Consider the following 12,093-nt stretch of genomic DNA (forward strand, 5'->3'; position numbering starts at 1 on the left):
TTCCTTGGCGATGTTTAAAAACCTCTCTATTGCTGTTGGATTAACTTTCCTACGTAGTTTGTAATTATATGTGACATTTGTTTGAGTACAATAGTCTTTTAGTGTTAAAATTTGAGCATCATAGTCTGAAAGGCCATTCACCCTTTTACTAACAGAATGACCATCTAGTAATGAAGAATCATCATCATCATCATCATCATCATCATCATTTAAAACTGATTATGCCTTTCAGCGTTCAGTCTTGAGCACAGTCCCCTTAGTAAAATTCCTCCATGATGCCCTATTCAGTGCTAATATTGGTGCCTCTTCTGATGTTATGCCTATTACTTCAAATCATTCTTACCCGAATCCAGGTACCTTCTCCTTGTTCTATACCGACTCCTCCTACCCTCTACTGCTGAACCCATGAGTCTCTTGGATAATCTTGCTTCTCCCATGCGTGTAACATAACCCCACCATCTAAGCCTGTTCGCCCTGATTGCTACATCTATAGAGTTCATTTCCAGTTTTTCTTTGATTTCTTCATTGTGGACACCCTCCTGCCATTGTTCCCATCTACTTGTACCTGCAATCATCCTAGCTACTTTCATTTCCGTAACCTCAACCTTATTGATAAGGTAACCTGAATCCACCAAGCTTTCGCTCCCATACAACAAAGTTGGTCGAAAGATTGAACGGTGCACATATAACTTAGTCTCGGTACTGACTTCCTTCTTGTAAAGAGAGTAGATCGTAGCTGAGCCCTCACTTGAAGAATGAATAAAAATATTGTCTATGGGTGTGCTCTTGCTCCCCTGCGCCCTAGTTGGAAAAAAATACAGTCTGCATCAGATCATATGAATTTAGGAGATCAACCAACATCCTTTTTCTTGCACCATCATATACAAAATTTATTTTGAAGTCACCACATATAACCAATTTCTGGTACTTCCTACAAAGTAAATCAAGAATCCTCTCTAGCTTGAGCAGAAGTGCTCTAAAGAGAGAGTTAGTGGACTTATAAACAGCAACAATTAGAAATTTAGTTTCACTAAATTCAACTGCTCCTCCACAACAGTCAAATATCTGTTCAGTGCATTGCCGTGATACATCTGTGGACTCAAATGGAATACTGTTGTCTATGTACATAGCCACTCCCACACCCTTCAAGGAACCCGTTGAAAAACAGCCAGCTAATCTGTATCCTGGTAAAGGAAGTCTCTGAATTGTCAAATTATTTAAGTGGTGCTCCGACATACAAAAAATTTCAGAGTCAACATCTATAATCAGTTGACTAACTTTATCTCTAATACCTCTTATATTTTGATGAAATATGTTAATTCCTTCTCTACTTGAAAACGTGACGTCATCTGAATGTGAACCCTTAGATAGAGTGACTTCGCAAGTCCTTTTTGACTTAGCAGTCGCTATTTACTGAGTACTACAAGCAGTAGCATAGTGTCTGCGAGCGTTACTATCAGTGATTTTTACGAGATGAACGACTGCTGAGAGACAGTAAAGTAATTTTAGATATCATTGTGGTAGGTATAAGACATCAAGTGCCACAAATCAGATTTTACGCAGGTTAAGTACCATTTTGTAATATACTCTTAATAAGTGTTATTTTTTAATTACTATTGTGTTGCAATACTTTGTTATTGTGCCACACAATCAAAGAAGTGCTTCTTTACAAACATGCAAATCAGCCACCGTTAACCCTAAAACACTTAAGGGGGGTAAAAGTTGCATTGTTACTAAAGCACCATGAACTTTACTTCTACATATTTTATTCAATGGAAGTCATACTTTACAGTTTATGCACTAATTAATTACAATTACAATGCCTCCAGTGGTATGTCACATACAAAATAAGTACGAAATATCCTGTGTTACACCTTACACTGATATTACTATATTGGCTCGAACCTCGAATTGGTACCAGTTACAACCGTGTATCTTACGAAGCTTTAGAAATCTAAAGTTAACCGAAACATGGAGACAGTTTTCTGGCACAGTGAAATTTTGGACTGAGTAAATCTAGTCTTCATTTCCCACGAACATTACATGCACATGAGCGACAGAAATCTCGTATCACAGATAATCTGTAGAAAGCAAATGTCTTCTCTTCCAGTCTTGTACATTAAATGTGCGTTACGTCAGTTCAGTGCTTAGCATAAGAAAAATCACATCAGACCTGAAAGTTCTGTAGATTCCGTTACAACATTCACAGCACATGTTGCGATATGATTGTGAACGATTACTCAGGGCTCATTTCGTTTCTTCTGGGTGCTGTTTATAAAATATTATATGCTTTGGCAATTTTCTCACTTTGAATATAAAAATGATACAAATCCATAATCACCAGAATGAAGTTCGTTCAGACAAGTACATCGCACACTTCCGGAAAGTTATTTGTACTTGATACTAGTAATAATTTTACTTCTAGGTGTGAATTATTTATTGTCTGATCCAAGTGATATACGCTGGTGTCCAAAATTAAAGCAACAAACGAAAATTTAGCAAGGTTGCGTTTATTTTGCCACAAAATGGTACAAATAGGTTGTAGTAAAATAAAAACATTGTAAAGAATATACAGAATGTAAACAACTGCAACATGCATAACTTAGACACAAATGTTATACGTTTTTTCTAACTTAACAGATTTGCACACACGTTGTGCCAACTGCTTAATGTGCTCAGTATGGGGTGCGACGAGCTCTGACGGGCCTGACAAAGACGGGGCATGCTGTGAACGATGTCATCAATCTCTTGTTGAGACAATAAAGCCCGTTCCTCCTGCAGAGCGGCTCGTAAGTCTTGGAAAGCTGATGTCATGCAACCCGTCTCCCTAGTGCGTCTCAGACATTTGGTATGGGATTCACATCGGGAGAGCGAGCAGGCCACGCCATGGGTGCAACGTCTTCCGTTTCCAAGAGAGCATCAGCCACCCGTGCTCTAAGAGGTCGAGTATTATCGTCCATCAGTATGAAGTCTGGGCCGCACATGAGGTCCCAAGATACGTCACGATACCTGACAGCGTTAAACCTTGCCGATTCACCTGTATAATTTCGTGAAGAGGTGTTAGTGTGGTTAACATAATCCCTACCCACACCATTAGAGATCCTCCTCGATATCGGCCTCTTTCCCCAATGTTTGGGTCCTGAAATCGTGTTCCATGTTCCCTTCAGGTGCGAATCCGTCGAGAATAACTCTCCAGACCAAATCGGGGCTCATCTGTCAAAAGAACATTGGCCCACTGTTCGACCGCTCGGGTGACATGTTGACGGCTCCACTCTAAACTTTGCCTTCTTTGAAGACACGCCAGAGGTATAAATACAGCAGGTCTCTGACAATAAAGGCCATTCAGCCGAAGCCTTCTGTACACCGTTTGCCTCGATACAACACGTCCAGTGGATGCTACGAGGTCAGATTCCAGCTGCCGTGCAGTATTAAAGCTTTACCGTCGTGCCTTTACAGCCAAATAACGGTCCTCCCTTTCTGATGTCAGAAATTGTCGGCCCTGCTCTGGTCTTTGGGATTCAGTCTCTATAAACTGTCGCACATCCGAGAAACAACAGAACGGTTTGGATTAAGCAATCAGGGTACATCAGTTTGCGACTGTCCTGCTTCCTTCTTCCTGTGGCCCTCCACCGCAGAGACTCTGGTAGGCTTATTCTCTGTGCCATGCTGCACCGTCTGTGACTGTATACACAGATATTGTGGATACGGGACTACCCGGAAAACAATACCCCGTTTGATATCCCTGACGTCATCGTTGGTGTGGTTTCCCGTTAACCGGAATGCCACCTTCCGTGCAGAACACGATCGTACGGACATCTTTTGACAGTTTGTATGATTACATCATGAATTAGACACAGACCGGGAAACAGCTGTTTGTTGTTTTAATTTTGGACGCCAATGTGTGATACATTTACATGAAATTAGAAGAGAAGATATTTTTGCGCTAGACTGTGATAGAAGATATTTTTCGAACTTTTTCAAGATGGGCTGTTACAAGGCTAATTGGGAAACACTCTCTAGAATTCAGGAGGGAGCAGGGATAAATTCAGGTAGCAAAAGGTTATCTACAACTGTTACAGAAACGAGACTGCATTTATATGAATCTAAAGACATAAAGGGGGACAGTTGTTGAGAAGGGTGTGAGACACGGCTGTAACCTACCCCAGATGTTATTCAATCTGTACAACGAGCGACTATTAAAGGAAACCGAGGAGAAATTTGGAAAATCAGTTGAAGTTCGTGGGGAACAAATAAAAACATTGATGTCTGCCAGATATTGTAATTTTCTCAGATGAGGCAAAGCAAATGGAAGAGCTGTTGAACTGAACCGGTAGTGGACGAGGAAGATGATTATCATTGCGGTCATCCTCGTAGAAACACTCGAAGGACGATTGTTCCGACGAGAAACTGTTTACTCTGTTAACGCATTGAAAAATTTACCTAAGGTTGTGTGGATTTCTGTTGCGAAGGTGGCAGGGATAAAATACAGGGAGCGAAGCAGCGCGGGGTAGGCGCGTGGTCTCAGGCGCCTTGCCACGGTTCGAGCGGCTCCCTCCGTCGGAGGTTCGAGTCCTCCCTCGGGCTTGGGTGTGGCTGTAGTCCTTAGAGTAAGTTAGATTAAGCAGTGTGTAAATCTAGGGACCGATGGCCTCAGCAGTTTGGACCCATAGGAACTTAACACAAATTTCCAGTTTCCAGGGAGTGAAAGGCTATATCAAATGGCTCTAAGCACTATGGGACTTAACTTCTGAGGTCATCAGTCCCGTAACGCTATATCAATTGGTACAGAAACCATAAGGGAGTTATAATATTCGAGGATTCGAGGGGGCACGAAAGGGAAGCAGTGGTTGAGAAGGGAGTGAGACAGGGTCGTAGCCCATCCCTGATGTTATTCAATCTGTACATTGAACAAGCAGTAAAGGAAACAAGAGAAAGATTTGGAGCAGGAATTAAAATCCAAGGAGAAGAAATAAAAACCTTGAGGTTTGCCAATGACTCCAAAGGGCTTCGAAGAATAATTGAACGGAATGGACAGCGTCTTGAAACGATATAAGATGAACATCAACAAAAGCAAAACGAGGATAAACGAATGTAGTCGAATTAAATCAGGTGATGGTGAGAGAATTAGATTAGGAAATGAAACACTTAAAGTAGTAGATGAGTTTTGCTATTTGGGCAGCAAAATAACTGAGGATGGTCGGAGTAGGGAGGATATAAAATGTAGACTGGCAATGGTAAGGAAAGTGTTTCTGAAGAAGAGAAATGTGTTAAGATCAACTATAGATTTAAGTGTCAGGAAATCTTTTCCGAAAGTGATTGTGGAGAGTGTAACCATGTATGGATGTGAAACATGGAGGATAAACAGTTTAGACAAGAAGGAAATAGAGGCTTTCGAAATGTGATGCTTCAGAAGAATGCTGAAGATTAGATGGGTAGAGGAGATACTGAATAGAATTGGGGTGAAGAGGAATTTGTGGTACAACCTTACTAGAACAAGGAACTGTTTGGTCGGGCACGACTGAGGCATCAAAGAATCACCAACTTAGTACTGGAGTAATGCGTGGGATTTGGGATTGTAGAGGGAGACCAAGAGATGAATATACTAAGCAGATTCAGAAGGATGTAGGTTGCAGTAGTTTCTCGGAGACGAAGAGGCTTGCACAGGATAGAGTAGCACGCAGAGCTTCGTCAAATCCGTTTTTAGACTGAAGACCACAACAAGAACGATAGTTTAAAGTTTCTGTCGTAGCTTACGGTACCAGGTCTTGAAAAATCACAATACTCTTTATGCTGCGCATGCTCAATTTTAAAGAGCACGCTGTTTAGAGCACCGTTTTTCGAGTCTTTAATGAATGTTGTTGAGTCATCCAGTTCCCACTGCTACTAACCTGCGCATTACGCCTGTCTATAAACTGACCTTCGTGTAGTGGAAATACGGGGATAGGAGGACTCACCTGCGTAGTTGGGAGCGAGGTCGTGGTGGTTGGAGAGGTTGCTGACGGTCGCTGCCCCGTTGCAGCCCAGTGAGAGACTCAGGATGGCCACGGCGAGCGCCTCGTTCCCCCCGATGTAGCCCATAGAAGCCATCAGCACGGCCGGCAGGATGTGTGCTGCGCCAAACAGAGGCAAGAGTCGATACACTTACTTTTACCAGCTAACAACCATTCCCATATTGCTAATTTATACAATGCCTGCCACCATACACCGTCTATACTTTTTCTTCTTTTTTCATTTCACCCAACTTCGTACTACGTATTTTTTGTTGGACTACAGTTTAAACATCACACACACACACACACACACACACACACACACACACACAAACACACACTACAGCACATATGCATGCCTCATGAAAGATCAGAAACTTATAAATTATCTGATAACTAGACTAAATTATACACTGGCCCAACTGGCAGAATGTTCGAAAAAATATTCAAGAATCAGTGGCCCACGATTTGACAAGTAAGACAGCATTTGCAGCTCATCTTGCTCAGATTAATCATACATTTACTAATATTTACGGGTAAAAGAAGGGCAAAAGAAAATTACAGACCAGTACCCCTAACAACAGTCTGCTGCAGAATCCTTGAACATGTTCACAGTTCGAATATAATAAATTTTCTTGAGATCGAGAGCTCGTGTGCACAAATCAGCATTGTTTTGAAAGAACTATACTTGGGTACACTTATATGTGGCAGCCGAATATCACAATAATACTAATGAAAACTAAAATAAAACTATTATATTATAAACTGTGTATGTCTCTGATAGACTTTATGAAGTGGATCGCTGACTGTGCACGATCGAAGATCCAAAGATGCTGGTTTTGGTCTGAAATTATAGTGCTGGAGTAAGAGAGCGCTTGGCGCACTGCAATGGGTAGCTGTCTGTGAGCGAAAGAGGATGGAGTAGGCAGTTTTTGTGGTGTGGTCTGTGAAGCCACCAAGAGATATATTATAATGTAGGAATTATGAGTACATGTGTTACTGGAGATACCAATGTGGAAGCAGAAATCTTCTCGCAAGCAAGGTAAATATGTTAAATATTTATGACTTTAATTTTGCCAGCGCGTTATTGTAGATGAGTTGGCTGATAATTTGCAATTGTTGTGTACCCCCAAGAATGTACGTAAACAGATTTGATGTAAAGGCTAGTTACATATTTCCCCTTAGTAATGTTTCGAAGATTTGTTAACACAGCTATACGTAATTTGATTATTTGTGTTTATGCCTTTATAGTGAAGTTAGAAAATTCTTGCTGTATAAACCTCGTTGTTGTAACTCAGTTAGTAAAAAGGATGTAATTTTTCTGAGTAATGTAATTTCAGTTCTCAGATGTTTTGGAAAGTCAAATTTAATTTCGGATACAATTTCAGTATTGAAAAGATCAGCGTTAGTAATTCTTCCAAATCAGTACCGCATCAGTACCCCAGGTCATATGTTTTTCAAAGACACTGAATTTTTCTTAAACGTTTTCATTTATCAACGAAAAGAATTTCATGTACATTTCAAAGTATTACGGGCATAATTGCATACCGCTGAGTCTGTAGCTAACATATATATATATATATATATATATATATATATATATATATATATATATATATATATATATATATATATATATATATATATAAGAGACCAGAATATATCGCGTTCAACCGTTGCTGCTTTAGGGGTAAGACAAATTAATTTATTTGTTATGTGCATAGGGACCAAAGTTATCAGTTTTGAACAGGGCCAGAGGGTTCAGTGCCTAAGGGTCTGAATATATTTTGCAGTGACTTTATTTCTTTATTGGTATCGGGAGTTGCATTGCCCATTCAGTTCGTATAAAGTTTTTACTAACAATAACACAGAGTAAGCACACCACTTGCTGTTACAGAACGCTACACTATAAATCCAGTTATGTACCCATTCCTGAGTCACACATTCATTCAATGAATTTATAAAGAACTTTATAGCTTTCAGAAAGCATCTCTCACGCGAAACTCAGTTTGCCCTTTACTCACATGACATACTGCGGCTATCGATGAAGGGCAACAAGCAGATTCCATATTTCTAGATCTCTGGAAAGCGTTTGACAAGGTGCCCCATTGCAGGCTGTTAATGAAGGTATGAGCATATGGAACTGGTACACAGGATGTGAGTGACTCGAAGACTTTTTATGTCATAGATCATAGTATGTTGTCTCGATGGAGAGTGTTCATCAGAGACAAGGGTATCGCCGGGAGTGTCCCAGGAAAGTGTGATACGACCGCTGTTATTCTCTATAAACATAAATGATCCGACGGGCAGTGTGGGCAGCAATTCGCGGTTCTTCACTGATGATGCTGTGGTGTATGCTAAAGTGTCGTTGTTGAGTGATTAAACGAGTATACAAGATAAATTAGATAAAATTTGTAGCTGGTGTGATGAATGGCAGCTAGCTCTAAATGTAGAAAAATGTAAATGAGGATGAATATGAAGAACGAATCTGTAATGTTGGGATACAGTATTAGTAGTGTCCAGCTTGACACAGTTATGACATTTAAATATTTGGAAGAGACGTTCCCAATCGATATGAAATGAAACGAGCATGCGAGGACTGTAGTAAGAAAGGTGAACGGTCGACTTCGGTTTATTGGCAGAATTCTAGGAAAGTGTAGTTCCTCATTAAAGGAAACCGCATATATGACGCTAGTGCGACCTATTCTTGGGTACTGTCCGAGTGTTTGGGATCCGTACCAGGTCGCATTGATGAAAGACATCGGAGCAAACCTGAGGCGGGCTGCTAGATTCGTTACCGGAGATACTTCGGGAACTTAAATGAGAATCCCTGGTGGGTATGTGACATTCTTTTCCAGAAACACTACCCAGAAAATTTAGGGAACCGGCGTTTGAAGGTGACTGCAGAACGATTCTGTTGCCTCCAATAGACATTGAGCGCAAGTACCACGAATATAAGAACCGAGAAATTAGGGCCCATACGGAGTTATATAGACAGCCGTTTTCCTCTTGTTCTATTTGAGAATGGAACAGGAAAGGGTATGACTACCAGTGGTACGGGGGTACCATCCGCCATGCGCCGTAAGGTGGATTGTGGAGTATCGATGAAGATGTAGGAATGCGTTTTGGTCCACTAATATTTATGTACATTCTAAGACAAAAGAAATACCGACGCACTACGAAAATATTACTCTAATGGAACGTAAATCGGTAGATTTGACGTCCACGTACAGACAAAGAAATTATTAACATTTCAGAAAAAATTAAAGGATTTATTGCACAAAAATTAAATGATCGTATGTCATTGATGGTCTGGTGTCATCAGCTGGGGAACTTCGGCCGCCGAGGTGCAAATGTTTTCACTTGGCATCACATTGGGCGATTTACGAAGCGATGACGGTAAAATGAAGATGAGGACAAATCAATGCCCAGTCCTTGAGCGGAGAGTATCGCCGACTCGGCAGGGAATCGAACCCGGGCCCAAAGCATGGCACTCAGACACACTGACCACTCTGCTAAGCGGCCGGACATTTATTCAAGACAGAGAAGTTCACACTGAGCAAGCCAATAACGCATCAGTCCACCTCTGGCCATAATGAAGTCATTTATTCGGTTTAGTACTGACTGATAGAGTTGTTCGGTGTCGTCCTGAGAGATACTGCGCTAAACGCTGTCCAATTAGCGCGTCATAATTCCGAGATTTCCGGAGGGCTGTGCGCATAACGCTCCAAACTTTCTGTTGGGGAGAAATCCTTGCCGGCGAAGGTTGGGGTTGGCAGGCACGAGCACAGGCCGTAGACACTGTCGTTGTTTGCTGGTGGGCATTATCTTGCTGAAGTGTAAGCCAGGATGGCTCACCCTGAGGGTCAGAAAAACGGGTCACAGAATATCATTGACGTACCGTTGGCCCGCGAGGATGTCGCGGATGATAACCAAAGAGGTCCTGTTATGAAAAGAAATGGCGTCCCAAACTATCTCTCCTGGTTCTCGAGCTGTATGACGGACAACAGTCTGGTTGATATCGCTGTCTGGGGTGTCTAGGCAATTCTTCAGTGGTCATCGGGGCCTGGAAATGCACTGATTTTAGTAGAATTGTCTTCAGTGAAGATTCCCACGTTGTACTGAGCCCAGATGACCAGCGAAGACGTGTCTGGAGACGCCCTGGACAGCGGTGGGATTCCAGCCTGGCTATCACTCGCTGTAAGGGCCGACAATCGGGAGTGTTGGTTGGGGTTGCCATTTAATTTCATAGCAGCAACGCTTTAACGCTTTGGTTGTCATCCGCGGCACCTTTACGCATAGCGGTATGTTGATGATATTATACGACCCGTTTCGTTGGCTATCATGGAAGGCCATTCTGTTCTTCAATTTCCGCAAGATAATGCCCACCCGTACACGGTGATAGTTTCTGCTGCTTGTCCTCGTGCATGCCAAATCCTGCCTTCGCCAGCAAGGGGGCCGGATCTCGCCCCATTTGAGAACGTTTGGAGCCTTATGGGCAGGTCCTCCAACCAGCTCGGCAGTTTGACGATCTAACGCGCCAATTGGACAGAGTTTGGCGCCATATCTCCCAGGACAACACCCAACAACTCCGTCAATAAATGCCAAGCCGAATAACTTATTGCATAAGGAAGCAGACGTGGAAATATGGGCTATAGAGTTGCTCGATTTGTGAAGCTCTTTCTCTTGAATAAGTCATCCATTTTTTCTGAAATGATAATCATTTGTTTAAATGCTGACATTTTAGGGTAGGTTTTACCGTGACTGTTATTGATATCGAATGAAACAAGTTTACTGTTACTATTTTGTAAATAAACAGTGACTGGTAACAGTAAATTCGTTGCTTCATTTGAAAGCATTTGTTTGCATATACATGAACACCAAATTTGTCGATTTTCGTTCCATTCGACTAATTTCTTTGTGGTGCGTTTTTTTTCTTATTGAGTATTATTACCCGCTTTTTGTCTCTTTCGGACGCAATCACTTAACAATAGTTATATTTCTATAGTTCGATAGCAAAAAAATCGGTTCCTAATAAACAAATATCCCTGGAACACAACAGGTTTTCTCGATTTTTACCCTTAACTAAGATATTCTTGCTCCAAAATGCAACGGTAGGATCCATTTAGTTAGTTAGTTACGTGTTTCATAGATCAAATTCACGATAAAAGTTATCATGTGATACTTGTCAATAGAACAAACATAAAGAATTGATATAAAACTAAATAAAAATACTGTATTTATATCAGTGTAAGATGGCTGTTTATTTTTTTAAAAAGTATATGACTAGTTAATTTGGCTCAAGAATTCCTCTGTAGTGTGGAAATTACAAGGGAGAAATCTTTTTTACTCTTCGTTTGAAAACACTTCTGCTGTCATACATTTTATTCCCTTTTGTCAAGGAGTTTTATTCTTATGGCAAAAGTAGCTGAACATAAGCATTCTAGCAAGTCTACTATATGGTTTCTCCAGTTGCAGTTTATATGTACACCTAAGTACTTACACACTTTTACCTGCTTATTATTTCTTGTTGGCGTACTAAGTTAACTGGAGGTGCAATATTTTTTACAGTACAAAAGTGGGTGAGCTGGGTTTATTCAAATTTTAATGTTAGCTCATTTGTGCAAAATCATTTAGTAGCTTTAAGAAAAGTATCAGTAACTGCTCACTCTGTTGATCTTTCTTTTCTCGGCTTCACAATAATGCTTACGTCATTTAAAACAGGACTAATTCGGCATCCTGATTCAAGTGACATGACAGAATAACATAAAGAAAAAACATCAAGAAGGACGCTGGTCGAACCCTATGGGACTCCCATTGTAATTTCTGCTTATTCAGACGATGTAGCGTCTCTGTGTTACTCGAACAGCTTTCTGCAGGCTGTTTCTGAGATATGAACTAAATCCGACATTTACTGAACTACTCTTCCATAAAAACTTAACTTCTCTAAAAGAGTGTTATGAGTAAGTGTATCAAGTGCCTTCGAAAAATCATAGAAGATCTCAGTTGGTGATGTTAACCCGCCAAGCTCACAGCGCCACCCTCCACTGTAATATACAAAATGTGGTAGTTCTTTTCTATATTTCTGTATGTTAACGGAGCA

At 40.9% G+C, this 12,093-nt stretch overlaps 1 protein-coding gene across 1 annotated transcript in view; it reads right to left on the reverse strand.

The window, feature by feature from the left end:
- Positions 1-12,093, reverse strand: part of LOC126278466 (sialin-like) — a 135,783-nt gene that overhangs the window by 7,079 nt on the left and 116,611 nt on the right. Inside the window, exon 9 of the mRNA XM_049978609.1 lies at positions 5,955-6,110. Within this exon, the coding sequence (XP_049834566.1) occupies positions 5,955-6,110 (156 nt within the window). The remainder of the gene's footprint in view (positions 1-5,954; positions 6,111-12,093) is intronic.

This window comes from Schistocerca gregaria, chromosome 6, assembly GCF_023897955.1.
Source record: "Schistocerca gregaria isolate iqSchGreg1 chromosome 6, iqSchGreg1.2, whole genome shotgun sequence".
In the NCBI taxonomy this organism is placed as follows: domain Eukaryota; kingdom Metazoa; phylum Arthropoda; class Insecta; order Orthoptera; family Acrididae; genus Schistocerca; species Schistocerca gregaria.